The sequence below is a fragment of the Moschus berezovskii genome, chromosome 15 (assembly GCF_049115385.1).
Source record: "Moschus berezovskii isolate FMDL1 chromosome 15, NW_MosBer_1.0, whole genome shotgun sequence".
NCBI classification, from domain to species: Eukaryota; Metazoa; Chordata; class Mammalia; order Artiodactyla; family Moschidae; genus Moschus; species Moschus berezovskii.
The window spans coordinates 65,553,131-65,569,851 of NC_142474.1; the positions used below are offsets into that span (position 1 = coordinate 65,553,131).

Below are 16,721 nucleotides of genomic sequence, written 5' to 3' on the forward strand. Positions count from 1 at the left end.
CACTTGCCAAGGCAGGAATCGCAGGAGACGCAGGTTCTATCCCTGAATAGGGAAGTTCCCCTGGAGTAGGAAATGGCAACCCACCCCAGTATTCTTGCCTGGAAAATTACACGGACAGAGGAGTCTGGTGGGCTACAGTTCATGGTCTCAAAAAGAATCGGACACAAATGAGCACACAGCACACACACACACACAATACTTTAGGCCGAATCAAGTTGGACAGAAATCTTGGTATAATCTGAGCTGAGTGGCTCAAAAAGGCAACTTGGAAAGAAGATATTCGGGGTCAAGTTCAAACCTTGGCAAAGGTCGGTATTCAAATGTTGGAGGAGAAAGAGAAACTAGTCATGATGGGCAGTAGCCAGAGAAGTGGAGACGAAAGCAAGATGGCACAGGGCCATGAGACTCAGGAGAGAAGAAAGCTCTGAGGTTCTGGGTCATGTTGTGCAAAGGGTGAAGAAATCTGAACCAAGCAAAGGCCAGTGGTTTGCGGCATGAGACTAGTCATTGGGATCTAAGATTTGAGCAAAAAATTCAGTCAAATGGAGGGGAGAGAAATTAGGCTGGAAAGGGTTTAAGAAGAAAGTGGAGTTCTGGGGTATAGACACCACGTTCAAAGCCCTTGGCAGTCATAACAAAGAGAGGCGAAAGCTTTGAGGGGTAACAAGTTCAAGAAGTGTTTCTTTTACTCATGAGTAGAAAGTCCTACAGAATCTATTGGACCCAGGTGGTCTACATGGTCCCACAAGAAGGGAAGCAAAGCCCTTCTGTTGGACTCCCAGCCAAACACAGCTGCGGTCATTTCAAAGGAAAATGGTGCTGGGGGACCCAGAGAGGCTGCAGATGTCATTTTATCACATACAAGCATTCTTGAGGGCGGAGTGGGCAGAAGAGACCAACACAGTCATCTCTTCTCAACCGCTATCCTAAGCACTTTCCTGTGGATGGGCTTTTTCTCGAAGCTACTGAGAACTGCCTCACTTTTGAGAAATCTGTCCTAATCCGACATGGTGGGAGGAAACAGCAAGATGCAAAGGACGGAGGCTGCTAGAAACCAAGGGAAAGTGGGGATGGTGAGAGGGACTATTGATTTTAAAGCATGATTTTCCCTGCTGCTTTTCTGTATGAATTTATAATACAAAAATCCATGTAGTTTCCTACTCCTGGACCCAATCTTATGGGCACTATTTGTTTGTGGAAGAAGGGACAGCCCTGTTGTAACAATCACCATGACACTGGCTCTTGTCTTAAAGGAAAGGCTGATTTCTCACTGGATTGGATTGAATATATTGGGGTCGCTAAAAAGTTCATTTGAGTAACAGCTTATGGGAAAACCCCAAATGAACATTTTGCCCAACCCAATGTTTATAAGTTTCCCAAAGCACACCTGGGCAAATAATGACTTTTTTGAGGCTACGAAAGCTTTTATCTAGTTTGTGACAATGAGCATCTTCCTTGAATTCCCCAGAAACCCACCTAGATTTTTATTTTCACTTTTAATTTTTTTAAAAAATTTTATTGGAGTACAGTTGATTTAAAATGTTCTAAGTTTCTGCTGTACAGCAAAGTGATCATTTATACATGTATGTATATCTTCTCTTTAAAAAATTTTTTTTCCAACATAGATCTGTACAGAGTATTGAAAAGAGTATGCTGTGCTATACAGTAGGTCCTTATCATCTATTTTATCCATAGTAGTGTAGATTTTTAGAAGACTGCAATTATGACACATTCAACCAGCCAACTCACTGTAAGAACATTCAGAAATTCTTGTTGGCTGAATACACACTGAGCATGAGATACCATCTCTATTGTGGAGATGTGCCGTGCTCTTGAAATATTTATAAGTGTCTCCTCCCAAGGATGCAGACTTTATTGTTTACAGTCTGAACTTATTTTAAGGAACAAAACCTGCGGATGCACTTCCTGTTAGAGTAATACCTAGGCTTTATTTAACATATCTGTCTTGTATTCCTAAGATATTTCCACCTACATTATCTCATCCATGCTGTGTTACTGAGTTTGGTAGAGGAAGGAAAGCATTTTGTTTTCTTCAGAAAGAGAAGGAAAAATATTAGTTGAAGCTGTGTCTAGGTCCACACAGACAATGATGTCGTTCTGTCTTCCTGAGCCGTAGTGATTAACACTGTCAAAACCACCGTATTAATGGTGGTATAACCAAGCCATTAATAGACTGCAACCTAGCCCATAGGACCTGTGTCCTGTCTCACAGATGGGAATGCATGGCAGAGGGGCAATTATAACCCATGTCTCTAATTTTCACCACAACACTTTTTCATAGGGAGCTGCTAACATGGTCCCCTGACAATCAGAAATCCCCAGCTCATGTTAATGAACTAACACACACAAGGTATGATGCTAACACAGCTACAGAGGGAGGTGAGGAGGTATCTTGCAGGACTGACCCAATATAGCCTAACGGTTACTCAGCAGTGACCCTAGCCAGGGACAAAGAAACTGGCACTGGAATAAAAAGTAAAGAAAATGCAGAATTTTTTCCTTGAGGGGAACAAAAGGAAAATTCTAATCAGTGCTAACCCCACCCCCCACTTCCCTTAGCGTAGTGTCAACAACCTTTGCTGAAAAATCAAATTATGGGCCACCCCTTGTAGGTGTCACTACACCTAAAAAACAACATAATCCTGAATCAGACCAAGTCAACCTAGTGCCACCCAATTTTTCTGGGGTTCCGCGTCCTTCATTTTCTTTGAGTCAAGAGTATGTTCTTTTGTCTTTAAATTTAGTATTTCTAACTCTTTAAAGCTGTCTGGCCAAGACTAAGATTTTGACCACATCTTAGGTTTTACCATGCCATTTCACTGACCAAGGGTAGCATACACAATAGCTGACCAGTTCACAGCATCTAGTGGCTGGAGAGTCAGATGGGGAATTGGAATAGTGACTACACTGACTTGCCTTTGCCTGCTCTGGCTGTTCTAAAGAAATATAAGAACCTGAATGGAGAGACATTTAGCATCCTCTTTCAGATGGGACAGGTCAAGCTCTCCATGACATGTCAATCTATCACAGAAGCAACAAGCCATCACCTCCAACCTGGCCGGCTGCTTGTACAAGTATCTGAACAGATAAAAACAAAATACTCTGGAGCGTCTGTTTCTTCTCAAAAAACACTCTTCTGTTTCTCAGAGGAACCCAGTGCCTTGAGCAAACATTTGCTCTTTAACCCTTTCAGTATCACTGTGACCAACACAAGTATTGAAATCTGACAATAGGGAAGCTTTGGGAAAGCAAAACTTTCCCACTATTCGCCTGAGATGAAGCAAGTGAGGGGAGTTTGGAAGAGAACCTCTTTCTTCTGGGCTTGTAAGGATCTGGTATATCCTATGTCTCTTGAACCAACTGTATAAATGGAAACTTTGTGCTGCCTGGTTTCCAGGCTTAAGATAAATGTTATATTTATGTGTGTTTTGTGTTTTCGAATTCCATCAACCAAAGGACCCAGAATTTAGATATTTCCCCTTCCCCACTCCACTGCAAATTTTATTGCTAAGTTAGGACAAGTTTTGACTCAGTGGAAAGATTGTCAGTTGGTTGGAAGTTTCTGTGCACAAGGCTTCACTTAATCTGAACTAAGAATTTAAAAATTAGGTCCTTCTTCAGAATTAACTGGTTTGTATTTAAACTTTTGGGTGTTTCATGGAAGAAAATGGCAGCTAAGTAAAAAATAATCTAGTAATTTTCATGTGAATTTTCTCATTCTAAAAGTATATCCCAAGCCCCTTCGATCACAAAGATGCAAAGGTATTTGGGGCAGCAGCTGAGCATTTGGGCTCAGTTAATCTAACTTCTCTAAGCGCCAGTACTATCATATGCAAAATGAGCATGCAAAGATTGAGACAGGGACTTCCCTAGTGGTCCAATAGTTAAGACTTTACCTTCCAATGGATAGGGTGTGGGTTTGACCCCTGGTAGGGGAGCTAAGATCCCACATGCCTCCTAGACAAAAAAACTAAAACAGAAATAATATTATAACAAATTCAATAAAGACTTTAAAAATGGTACACATCAAAAAAAAAAAGTCTTAAAAAAAAGATTAAGTGAGATGAAACCTAGGGTGTTTAGAAAGCTTATGGCAGCCACAGAAGACCCAACAACAAGAACATGATGACTTCTTTGTAAATACTCTACTGATTAAATATTTAAAGGAGAAAAAAAATATGTTGCACATAAATATGATACAAGATGTGTACAATACAGACCTGGGCTTGATGAGGAGAAAAACTATTTTAGAAGCAATGGAATGGCCAGAAGCCAGTTTTTTTTTTTTTTCTCTCTCTCTCTGTGCTGCTGCAAAATTGAGTAGAATTCTGAATGAAAGCAGTTCATTTTCTAAGCTATGTAAATACTAAATGATTTCAACCATAAGCCATTATAATGTGTTTGGCGTGCTTCACAGCCAGTCTGAGAGTTACCTCGACCTCTTGTCATCCTAACTGACCTGGATACTGGACACAGTTCAATTAACCAGGGAAGAGCAGGAAAAATTTTCTTTGGAGGTGCTATGTTCTGCCAACTGACTGACTCCTACAATCAGGATTGATTACAAACAGCCAATTAAGACGCATTTGGAACCTGATCTGAACACTAATCTTGTCTCTTATTTTTCTTTAGGCTTAATGATCAGCCTTGATGAATCCTACAATGGCCATTAGTTAAGTTCATTTTATAGCCTTTCTCGCAAGCACACACACACATATGTTTGTGTGTGTGCATCTGCCGAAGGATGTCAGCATGCATGCAAGTATCAAGTTTTACTCTGGAAGGGAAGGAGCTGAGAATACGCACGCTGGTTGAAGGCATATGTCTCCCTTGGATCGATTCTGAAGTGCCGCCTCCCCAAAGTGAGATCTGGTTGGAAATGCCATGAACATGTTGATTCAATTTGATAAGATTTCAACTAATCTTCTCTTTTAGCTTCTCATAAAGGTTGCTTCTTTCAAATTACAGAAATGACCCCCCCAACAACCTCGTAATACTCAAAATTCATTATGATCCAATGTGATTGCTCATAGGAAGAAATAATAAAGGAAATTAATTTTATTAAACACGTGGGGTTCTGTTCAAATTAAATCAGTGCTAATGGAGAAAGAAATCAAAAGGCAGAAAGTAGATAATTATCTGCCTGATGCTGCAGGTGGTAGCAACAACACTGACCTCCACTGTTCTGGGACGAGTTCATTTTTACCTGCTCGATAGTATTTTAATTGAACTTAGTTTGGTGGTGGTGCCTCTCATATTGCCCATATTGGGAAGTTACTTGAGACCAAAATCGACAATGGAAAGATGAGGGAAAATAAAGCAAAGAAAGATCATTCTGAATTTCCCTTGCATAAAAATCAGGCTCCAGACCAACAGTTTTGTGTTTCTTTTAACGTAACAATAGTAAAGCAATAAATATATTTCTACAATTGTCATTAAAATATATTTAAGAAAAATGCTTCAGTTGTACTTTCCGATTAGAATAATACACAATTTTTTTTTCTATCCCCATTCCAAAGAATATGACTATTTTCAAAGGATGGTACATACAGACTTCAAGACTATTGTTGAGTTTTGTCTGATTTTGAAATGTATAAAAATGGAATCACACAAGTCAGGACAGCAGTTCCCTTGAGGCCAAAGGTCAGAGACTGAAAGTGGACAGAAGGTGGCCTCTTACTAAGAAGCTGGAAATGTTTGCTGTGATACGGTTTATATGAATGTGCCCCTGTTGTAAAATTGCATCAAATGTTACTTTGTATATTTTTCTAGATAGAGATTATAATTTAATAGACTTTTATATTTCACATAGAAAAAAACAGAAGTACTTTGGCAGAAAATACCCACTGTTTTCCATAAAAATAAGGTCTTTGTTTGATTTGGTCTCACTGATGCTCAAAAACCCAAGACTAGGACCAGGGGGAACACCCATGCCTCAGATGCAAAAAACTTCCTAATCAGGATAAATAATACTTTAAAGTAATTCTAAAAAACGAAAATTAATGCAAAAATCTCTGCCAAACAAAGTATCAAGCAAAAAATATTACTTAGGGAAACCAAAAATGGAACAAAGTGACCATTGTATAATTACATTTTCAGGAATAATCAGATTTGAGGAACGAAGGGCACATTAATTTTCCTTCAGTGAGTTTATATTCTATGAAAATAAATGGTGTTTCAAAGTTTATAACAACTTAGGAAATTTTAAAAGTAGTGTCAAAGATACAATGTGTGGTTTATTCCAACAAATCCCCAAACTTGAATATTATCACTATTTAATTAAGTTCTATTGTGTCTAAATTTCATATGAAGTTACTCGAGTGAAATCTTCCTTTGTGTTGAATTAAGAAAAAGACACTGAATTACTGACGACAGAAGAGAGAGACTACAAATCTAAATTGTAGATAGAAAAGCTTCTATGCGTAATTAGTCTGGTGTCTTGATGCAACCCTACAAAACAGCCCTGACAAATCAGGCAGTGAAGTCAGGAACTTGTCACTCAGAAGACCTCACTTCTCGCCCATCACCGCCACTTTTTCAGGCTCTCTTTCTGGAGCTTCACATTCATTTTCTTAATGTTTTTAACCCAATGTCTGTGAAATTTTTATTGCTCCCCAGATGACGACATCTGATCTGAATGTAACCACACACCTCTTTGCTCAGCAGTATTTGTCACAAACCATTATAAATTATCATGCTGAAAGTTTGCATTGCTGGGAAACCGGAAAAACACCATAAATTCTAACTACTGTATCAATGACATTCTTGTTTATTATGCAGATATAAAGTTTTATGAGAGTCAAGATGTCCGCTTTACCACTGAAGGAAACCCCAGTGGAGTAAGACCCCAACCAGCTCAGTGTGAATACTGAACACCATTTTCAGTGCACAATGAACACCGCTTTCTGACAAACACTCAGCAGGTGGCTTTTTCTTTCTTCTCTGCTTTTAGCTCCATTTTGACACTTCACAAGCATGGAGGAGTTTGCTGGTGCAAAAGAAAGAAATCGGATTCCTCTTTTTCCCTCAACGTCTTCTTCTCCACTCAGAACATTCTCTAGCCTCCTCTGGTATCAACATTACAGTAAAACCAGGCAGTCTATTTGGCTAGAAATCCCAGCACAAGGTTAGCCCCAAGACAGATGCTCTCTGGCTCCATGAATGGACTTATACCACACCTTGTTCAGTGAAAGAATTCAGGAAGTTGTGATAGTATATTTTTGATGCTTATTTGCAATGAAACCTGATTCAGGGGTGGCCTACACATAGATGGTTGATTTTTAAAGCTACCAAACACAACTTGGACATTCATTTTCCTAAAACAACTATCCCCCCTTGATATCCACTGTAAAAAAAAACCTTTTTGCAAAGTTAGCACAAGTTAATTATGTACGGGGCCAGATTTGGCATTCTTCAACAAGAAAAGTGTGCATTTCACTGCGTGGTTAAAATTATGAGAGGATATTTTCATTTCATGATAAAGAAAACCAAAAAAAAAAAGCAAAATAAAAATATTTTTCCTACCAGAACTTGTCTATTTAATTATTTATTTACCCCTACGCTCCAAGAAACAACTGTCTACTGGGGTCCCCAGGATGTTTTTGCCACAGGCAGACATGTAAAGGAATTGATTTCCCGAGCTTTCCCATTGTGAAAGTTGACTATTCAAATACTGACAGTTTTGAGGGAAATGCAGAGTGTATTATATGCAGATGATCCCACTACTGGATCAGTATATTTAGTTTGCCTAGCTTCCTAAATTTGACTGTCCTAATAATCACCAAGTTCTTAAAGATATACTAATAACATAATAACTGCTTCCTAGGGGAGTTTCTCAAATGAAAGTTTCAGTTTTCAAAGGACTTTCATATCCACTACCCTATTTTATCTTACCTGAACATGGTACAGCAAGTCCTCCTGACTGCTGTTAGATACAGCTGAAACAGGGAAAGACGTTAAGCATCTCAAATAATACAAACAACTTACTCTTAACAGACACGCTCACTAAGAGTTTACCAGTTCTCTGAACATGATGTGTCATCTCAAATACTTTTTTGGAAGTCGCTTTATTGTAAAAAAAAAGAATTCCACATTCCACCAAAACTCTGTCATTTACTATAAATAAAACAAGCCCACAATCCACCAAAACCCCCAAATCTATATTTTTGCACATTCCACGTAAACTTTGGAAGTCTATGAATTTCTTCTGACAGGAGTTTCTGGTGCTTTCCATTCCTCTAGAGAATTATAATCCCCTATAGATTTTAAAGCTGTGGAGTCTTCTCACAATCTTTACCAAAGGAGAAAAGAATTGTGCCACGTTTGTTGAATTTTCAACCGCAAACTTCAACGATAACCAGGAGTCACGTGGACCAGTCAGGGAAGATAGTGATGGCAAATGTCCTAAGTTGGTCTTCCTATATCATTTTGGGAATTTCTATTGATAAAATGTCAGGCAGCAACACTTGAAAACAGGGCACAGATATATTCTCCAGGACCACAATCTCCACTGACTACAGCAGGCTAAATACATCAGCCTTCAAGACTGGTCAGGAGATGGCTCCTTCACAGAGAACAAATCCTCACTACAATCAAGGAACCACCTTACTCTGAAGCATTAAAACACAAAACTCGCCATCATAATTACAGAAACAGTCTTCTTGGCCAGTTTCTTGCCGATATCATTAAAATGGTCCTTTACTCTGAGTTATAGTGATCCCCTTTTCTTATTATCTTTAAAAAACAAAACTAACAAAAAAGCTGCCCCCTGCCCCCACCATGCTCGACCTCACATCATGAGGTCTGCTATGTGCCAGATTCCTTGGAGGGGAAGATTCCCCTGGAGGAGGGCATGGCAACCCACTCCAGTGTTCTTGCCTGGAGAATCCCATGGACAGAGGAGCTTGGTGGGCTATGGTCCGTGGGGTCACACAGAGTCAGATATGACTGAAGCGACTTAGCATGCACACATGTGCCAGATGCTTATAAACACTTTCCATGCATTAATTCATACAACTGGCTTCCCCTTCCTACACTCCTGTGCAGTTGGGTGTTGGAGCCAGCTCACACCAACTCATGAGAATCAAATGTGCATATCTCTTTGCAAGTCTGTGCATAGTGACACACTGGGTGGTTTGAAATTGGCCGTGGAGAGAAAATTTTCACTACAGAAATTGGCAAGTACCACAGATCCAGACTTGACCCATCCCCTCCTCAAATCCAGTTGCTAACATTGACCAGCACACAACTTTGAAGAACTATTCTGAATTCTTTATTATATAACACACATGACATGGGCAAAACTCTCAGATCAGAAATCAGCAAACATGAGTTTCCTGGAATCTAATAGCACCTGATTTTGAGGAATAATGCTATTACTTGAGTGTGTTTTACCAGAGTTTCTTAAAAATATCTGCTATAGCAGCTTCTTATTGTTGCTTACTCACTAAGTCGCTTTCTATTCTTTTGCGACACCATAGACTATAGCCCTCCAGGCTACTCTGTCTATGGGATTTCCCAGGCCAAGAATACTGGAGGAGGTTACCATTTCCTTCTCCAGGGGATCATCCCAACCCAGGGATCAAACTCAAGTCTCCTGTATTGGCAGATGGATTCTTTAACACTGAACCACCAGGGAAGCCCCCTCTAGCAGTTTAAGTATTGTCAAGATGCAAAAACATAACACAAAACAAAATAAATGAAATGGAAAATAAATCTTCAGGTTGTCTCAGCAATGAACATTGTAAAAACCACTATACAGAATATTGGCTTAAAAAAATAGAGAATGAATTTCCCGTTTCCAAGAAGTTACAGGAACACTTTATTAATGGCAGCTTTCACACAAGATTAAAAAGTCAATATAATGCCCTGAAGCACTTCTGAATCACAGAACAAAGATTAAATTGAAATCGGTATAATTTTACTGTACTGTCTGCTGATTATTTGGAAATTGATCAACAGCACATGAATGTATGCTAATTCTCCAGGCACCAGATGTTGAATTAACCAGATGATGTCATTTCCCTGGCCATGAAAAACTAGTTTACCCCTAGAATCCAACAGGTTCTGGAGGACTTCCGACAAGTGGGAATATTTTCATACTATTCTGTTCTTCTCTACAAGGGTTATTATGTGTTTGTAAAGAAAATATTTTAAATAATGAATCTGCCTGCATAATAATGTTATTCAATGGAAATAGTAGCCTGTATATAGTTATATCAAACAGACTCATTTTAAAACTTGGGAAAACCTATCAGTCCTTGAGAAACACTTTAGAAGTGAGATTAAAATGTCTAAACGTCATTAGAGGTTGATATTCAGGTTCAGGTCTCTAGAGAATACACAGCATGGTAGAATCGGATGAGGTGAACAAGACAGAGCCAGGTGGTCTGCTGGATGTACAGTGAGAAAAGCAAATTTGGACCCAAGTGGACTGCTGCCTACATTGTTAAAACATACTTTCCAACTGTGGAAAGCAAAATTTACACACAATTCTTTCATACAAAGTGAAGATTTATAATTTATTCTGTCTCTCTACTGAGAATGTTTTTATAATAATGAAACCTGGAGTAAATTGATTATTAAAAACCATTGAAAGAGATAGGAAGGCAAGCACATGAACAAACATTATATTATTGTGAATTAACAATATTTTAGCATTTTTTCATAACAGACTTGCGATCATTACTCTACTATAAAAGTCCTTCATTAGATTTACCCTATCTACATGCCTTGTTTTTTCTTTTTCCCCAAACGACAATTTGCTTTGGTGATGTCAAACTCAGTAAGATAAACACAGTTCTTTGATCACAAAATATGCCCCAGATTTGTTAAAAAAAAAAACCCCAACCTCACCATCTGTCAATGCATTGCATGTTAGAGACTCACAATATTTAATAAAAAGCAAGAGGTTGGGTTTCTAATTCTTCGCCTTTCCAGGAAAAAAAGAAACCTAAATACACTTTTCTTAACACAAGTTCTCCAACCAAAAGTGCTAACAAGAAAAAGACTATGAGAGATTACACATTTAAATATAATCTCCCTGGTTTAGGGAACTCAGAAATCACTTAACATAATTTAATTTCCATACCATTGACACATGATCTGGCCTAGATCGGAATTCCTCCTGGATCCATTTACATCTTAGACGGTTCACTGGCTTCCCCCCATAACACCCGTGCCCACTAGATGGTGCTGTGGTGCCCTGTTCAAACATTTCCACTTACTTGCAGTCTCTGTCTTCCAAATCGAAGTGAGGGTTGAAGTTAATCATAATTCTCTGGTATGGGTCCGGAGCCTGAATCAGCCATTCACATTTTTCACTTGGGTGATAAGAGTGAGGATAACCAGGAGATGTAAGGTACCCGGGGCTTTCAATTTTTATAGTATCGCCACACTTATCTGCAATAAAATTAACATTTTAGTACTAGATGGTTCCCTGTACAACCAGTTAGGTATTCTAGTTTTATGTATCAATGACAGGTTATTAAACATTCCATAAGTTTTTAAGGGGAGCTCCAAGAGGTGCCTGCAGGTCCTTCAGGTGGCGCTGATAGCAACACGCCTCCAAAGAAGGCTCTTTGATCTCAGGAAGTTGGTTTAGGAGGACTTAGAGCTGAAAGGGCTCCATCCCCACCTCCCACAAAGTTCCCTTCCAAGAAAAAGGTCTTCCAGCGTTAAAAACATTAAGTCCTCAATGGATGTTAACATGGTCCCCAGGGAGCTTCTGCTAGACTTAATTATACCCCCAGAAGTGTAATCACATTAAGTAGCAAGTTCTAAGTGAAGGCGACTAAAAGATGCTATTCGACCCCTTGTGTTGCTGTTTGATGATAAGCCTAGTCTGTATCATTGATCAGTGGGGATTGTCATCCAGGACTTCAGCTGGCTTAAAGCCAAACCCTTTTTGTTGTTGTCTTATCTGCCTGTAAATCTAAGTGATTCTGAGTTATCTCTGGTCTTTGAGATCCAGAGCATCAGGAAACAAAGTAGATGTGGTGAAGCAGAAATAATTCAGCTCTACTGCTCTGAGGAAAGTTGCTCAGTTTTGGAGACCAAATCAAAGTAACTGGGCAGAAAGAAAAATAAATAGCTACACAGATTAATTCTAATTACCTACATCTTGGAAAAAACTCCCCCACATGGAGGTCTGGGTATCACAGATGGTGAGCTACACCCACACATTTTAGAAAAGGTGAGCTAACTTGTTTTGACCTTCCTTTCAAAAAAAAAAAAAAATACCCCAAACCTGAAATGATTCACTGAGAGCCAAAGCAACCAGTCTTTGGGCAACAGCAGCATGGACCCTCACTGTCACTTTTGATGATGGATTTCATATTAGAGAGTCTCGGCCTGAAAAGCTGCCACATTTATTGATGCTTAATTTTGAGCAATAAAAATTCGGTGCATAAGCTATGTTAGAGGAACAGGTATGAAAGCAGTGAAACATATAAGCCTATCAATCACAAATTTTCAGTAATGGTATATATAGATTTTAATATTGCATCTAATAGATTCCCTGTGGAAAAAGAATGGCATTCTTTGCTCTCAGCATGAATTTATAAATCTACAGAATTTTATTACAGGAAAACCAGGTCAAATGGAAATGAAAGATGAAGTGCACATCAAAAATGCATAAAGCTACATGCATTACAGAAATCATTTCCCATAAATTAAAAGAGAAGACAATATAAATTACTTTGTTTTCCTCAGTTGCTAGATGTTTTTGACTGTTTCTTAGACTGGGTGGGGGGGCGGGTAGCCTTATAGGGTTTCCTTTGCCTTAGCTTTTAGAAGCTTAAGGTTTGCCAAGAAGAAATGGTGTTGTAATTGGAGTTCAGAATCTCAGCTAATGATCATACTGGACTCTGTTATGTTATTCTGTGGAGGCTCTTGCATTATTTTAAATGTGCAGAAAACTTGGAAAGCAACCCCATCTCATTAAGTCTCCTCCAGCTCTGTACAAACATCATGGCAGTGTCTGGCATCTGTTAAGGAGTGAAATAAAACAGCACTGCTTGTAGCCACTCCACAGAGTCACTTCAGAAGACATTTAGGTGGACTCGGTACCACACCAGAGCTCTTTAATCTGTGACTTCTGAGAAAGTGACAGTGTAATAAGATAATGTGGACTCCTAGACTCCCTGGCTCTGTTAAATCTCTCTAACACTTGATTAAGAACGAGCAGTTTCTAATGATTCTGGACCATTAGTCCTAAATAAGGTTAATGAATTAATTTAGCAGACACTGGTACTCCGAGGAGGTGGACATGGCTGGGAAAGGTCTGCTGAGCTAGAGGCATTAACTGGCTTTGGTCACTGTTAAGTATAGCAACATAGGTTTAACCAGTCAAGTCACTGATTGCAGCTCAGGGTCTCAGCATTCCCCAGATTTCTGCTAAGAAAATTGGGAAGTATGTATATCTCTCACGTATGTATGTACACACACATACATACATACATACATATGGAGTTCACAGCTTAAGTCTGAAAGCTATTGGCATTGGATTTCAAATCCTCCCTACGAACACCCACCACCGTGGAAGCAGATGTTGGGTTACTGTAATTTCTAAAGTCTAACCACTGGAGCTCTTTCAATTGGAGGTGAGTATTATTTTATTCCCTGCCAGACTACAGAAGGATGCCATCATCTGAGTTTCATTAATAAATTGAACTCTACATTCACAATTGTGTGTGTTTTGCTTCCAAGCGTATCTTTTAGAACACTGCTTGGTAGCTGCTGGGAAAATCTATTGCTTCAATCACGAAACCTCTAAAAAGCATATTAGAGAGATTAACTCCCATCATAAAGATGTGATTTAAATTCCTCTCGGTATGAACCCCTCTACTTGTGGTCTCTTATTAAAACAATATACCACCGGTAAGTAGCGGATGGGCTCTCGGTTCTAATTACTCTGATTGAAATCTAAGCCAGGCTAAAGTAAATATTTGATAATTAGTTAATAATAATTGCTGAAGACTTACTGTAAAGATAATGTCACCCGCCCCCTTGCTTCCACCTACTTTACAGTGTAAGTCGAACATGCCTACAACCAGATCCCATTTTAAAACACATTATTTACGTTACAGGATACTGCTTCTAACCCAGCACGGTCTTCCATTTACTTAACACTGAGTGGTTTTAAAAGCTAAGTGGAAGCTGCAACTAGGTTAGGGGATTTTCACATATCCTGGTGCCTTACAGCGTGTGTATCAGATTCCTTTATTGACACAATATAACTTTCATTCATACTCCAGACGGAGCAGAGCTGGTTTGAAAAAGCGGAGGAGGGACTAACACCCACTAGCAAACCGCTATCTCCTGCGGGCACCCACCAGAGGAATCAGTTCGGGGGAGCTGTCGGAGAATCAGGAAGTGCTCCCGGTAAAGTGTTCATTAACTTTCAACAGCCATCATATTTTTGAAAGGGAGTCTCCTCTAATTGCCTTGGGGAGGAAACATTATTAAGATAATTGGTGCGCTGATCTGGGAAGGTAGGGCGCTCTGCTTTGTAGCAGAGGTGGGAGAAACCCCATGGTCAAACAACCAACTTCGGGAGGGAGTCAGAGGACGTGAAATCTCCCTGCCCTACCTACAACGACTGGTCTTATTTCTTTATTTCTCCGTCTGGCTAAAAGTTTCCTTCACCCGGGAGGCGGCTCTCCCCGGCGGGTCCCGGCAGCTGGGCGCGGGCAGCCGGGAACCGGGGTCACCCTCGCGGCCGCGCGCCTCCGCCTGTCACTTACCGTTGCGAAACGCGCCGGCCGCGCCGAGGACCAGGGCTAGCGCGGAGCACAGGAGCTGCAGCCCCTTCTCCATCCTCCTTCGCCGGGTCCCCGGGGCGAACGCGGGAGAACCGAAGGTGCGGGGAAAACAGAGCACCGGGGCGATCTCCACGATCCGGAGCGCTTCCACTCCTCCCGGAGCTGTAAAATCCTCAGACCGTTTTGGAGAAAGAAAAGCGGCGAGGCAATGCCTTGATCCGAGAGAAACGCTCCTCTTTTTGTGTCTCAAGTCGCCTGCATCCTGTCATTTAGCTCCGGTTTCCTCTCTCTTTTCCCACACTTGTTCCTCTTCCAGGAGCCGCTGCCCGGGCCATGTCTCAAAAAAAAAAAAAAGTGGGGGGAGTGTGGGAGGGGGAGGAGGGACGTAGAGAAACACACACCAACGCCAATTTCCAGAAAGAAAAAAAAAAATCCGGCTTGATTCTGGACCCGTTGGAGCCGGGGAGCTGGCGCCCAAGGGAGGTCGGGGTGTCTGCGCGAAGAAGAGGAGCAAGCAATGAAAAGATGAGCGGGAGACGGAGGAGTTTCACCGACTGCACCCCCGCCTCCCCCACCGCCTCCTCCCCTCCCCTTCTGGAGCCCTTCCCTCGCTTCCCCCCGCCCCTCTCCCCGCACAGGCTCGCCAGCGACTGCCTGACAAGAGACGGGGAGGAACAAGTTTCTCTCCCTGAACGTTCCCCGTCCGTCTGTCCGTCTCTCCCGCAGGCCCTGCTGGGATCTTCCCCGGCAGGGAGGCGCCGGGACTCCGAGCCCAGGGCCGGGTGGCGGATGTGTTTGGTGGGGGGACCGGGCGTCGAGGCCGGTGGCAGCGCCAGGGTCGGGCTAGCCCACCTCGGCATGCTCGCTCGGGCCCCCGGGGGAGAGCGGGGCAGTTCCGCAAGGATTTTGGGGGGTCGGCCGCGGCGCGCCCGGGAGGTGGCGGCTGCTTCTCCCAACTCCGAAACCCCCGGGAGGCGCCTGAGGCGTGACATGGGGTCGTGACCTGGGGCAGAAGGAGCAGAGCGCCCCTGGACGTTGCGGGTCAGGCCCGAAGGGGCCAAGGAAAGGGGCTGGGGTTGGGGACGCACCCCGGAGCCGGGCGAGGGTCGGCAGTGTCGCTGCCACGTAGAGCCGAGTCAGTAGACTCTCGCGGACGAGGCTGTGCTGCAGCCCCGCCCGGCCTCCCGGCCCCGAATCGGGGCGCGCGACTGGGCGCCTGGCGAGCCCGGGTGTCCGCCGCGCGCTGCGGGCTCCATTGTTGCCGGAGATCTGGTGTCCTCTCCTCCCGGCCAGAGGGGACGCCGGAGGGTGGAAGGTGGTGAGCCTTCCAGCTAGGGGGCAGTCGTCGCCCGACCCCGCCCAGACGCCTGATTCGGAGCCCAGGTGCTCGGGGTTTGGAAATGAGGGGTCCAGCGGTCGGGGCTCCTGTGCATCACCGGGGAGCAGGAACAGTGGCGGGGGCGGGGTGTTGCTCTTGGCCGGGGGTGCCCGCTCCGGCTACAGGCCATTGTCACGCCAGCCCACTCCCGCCTCCCACGGCAGCGCGTCCTCAGTGGGCGCTGGATGTCCCCCAGTGCGGTCCCCGAAGGGTTTTCCGGGAACTGCTGCAGAAAGCCTTTGCAGATAGGAATAGCAAGGACATTTAAGGGAGCAAACAGATTTTGGCTGCGGATCAGGCCCTTGAGAGAGGTAAATGCCCGAGGGCCCCCTCCGAAGGAGTTCGTGGGGAAGGTGAAAAGGTCAGCCGCCCTCTGGGAACGGCGTTTCTGCACACACCCGAATGCAGAGCCTTATTCCTACCTGGCGCAAAGAGCTGGCAAAAGAGATTTAGGAATGTTGGCAGGAAGACTCTGGTCAAAGGTTTTGGCGGAAGAACTAGGGGCGGGACGCGAGAGAGGCGGCCCAGCGCGCGCGGGCCCGGGCGAGGGCTCCGCTCTA

General features: G+C 42.6%; 1 protein-coding gene across 5 annotated transcripts in view; it reads right to left on the bottom strand.

Moving 5' to 3' along the window:
* The window catches only part of NRP1 (neuropilin 1), a 151,263-nt gene extending 135,182 nt beyond the window's left edge, over positions 1 to 16,081 (bottom strand). For 2 of the 5 annotated variants that reach the window (XM_055428093.2, XM_088844151.1), the window contains exons 1-3: positions 15,872 to 16,081; positions 14,766 to 15,276; positions 11,247 to 11,421 (exon numbers count right to left, since the gene is read on the bottom strand). In XM_055428093.2, the coding sequence (XP_055284068.1) occupies positions 11,247 to 11,421; positions 14,766 to 14,838 (248 nt within the window). In that variant the 5' untranslated portion in view covers positions 14,839 to 15,276; positions 15,872 to 16,081. Of the gene's footprint in view, positions 1 to 11,246; positions 11,422 to 14,765; positions 15,326 to 15,871 lie in introns of those variants that run through there. The other 3 variants (XM_055428098.2, XM_055428084.2, XM_055428074.2) reach the window with 3 other exon arrangements.
* Between the last annotated feature and the right edge of the window lie 640 nt (positions 16,082 to 16,721).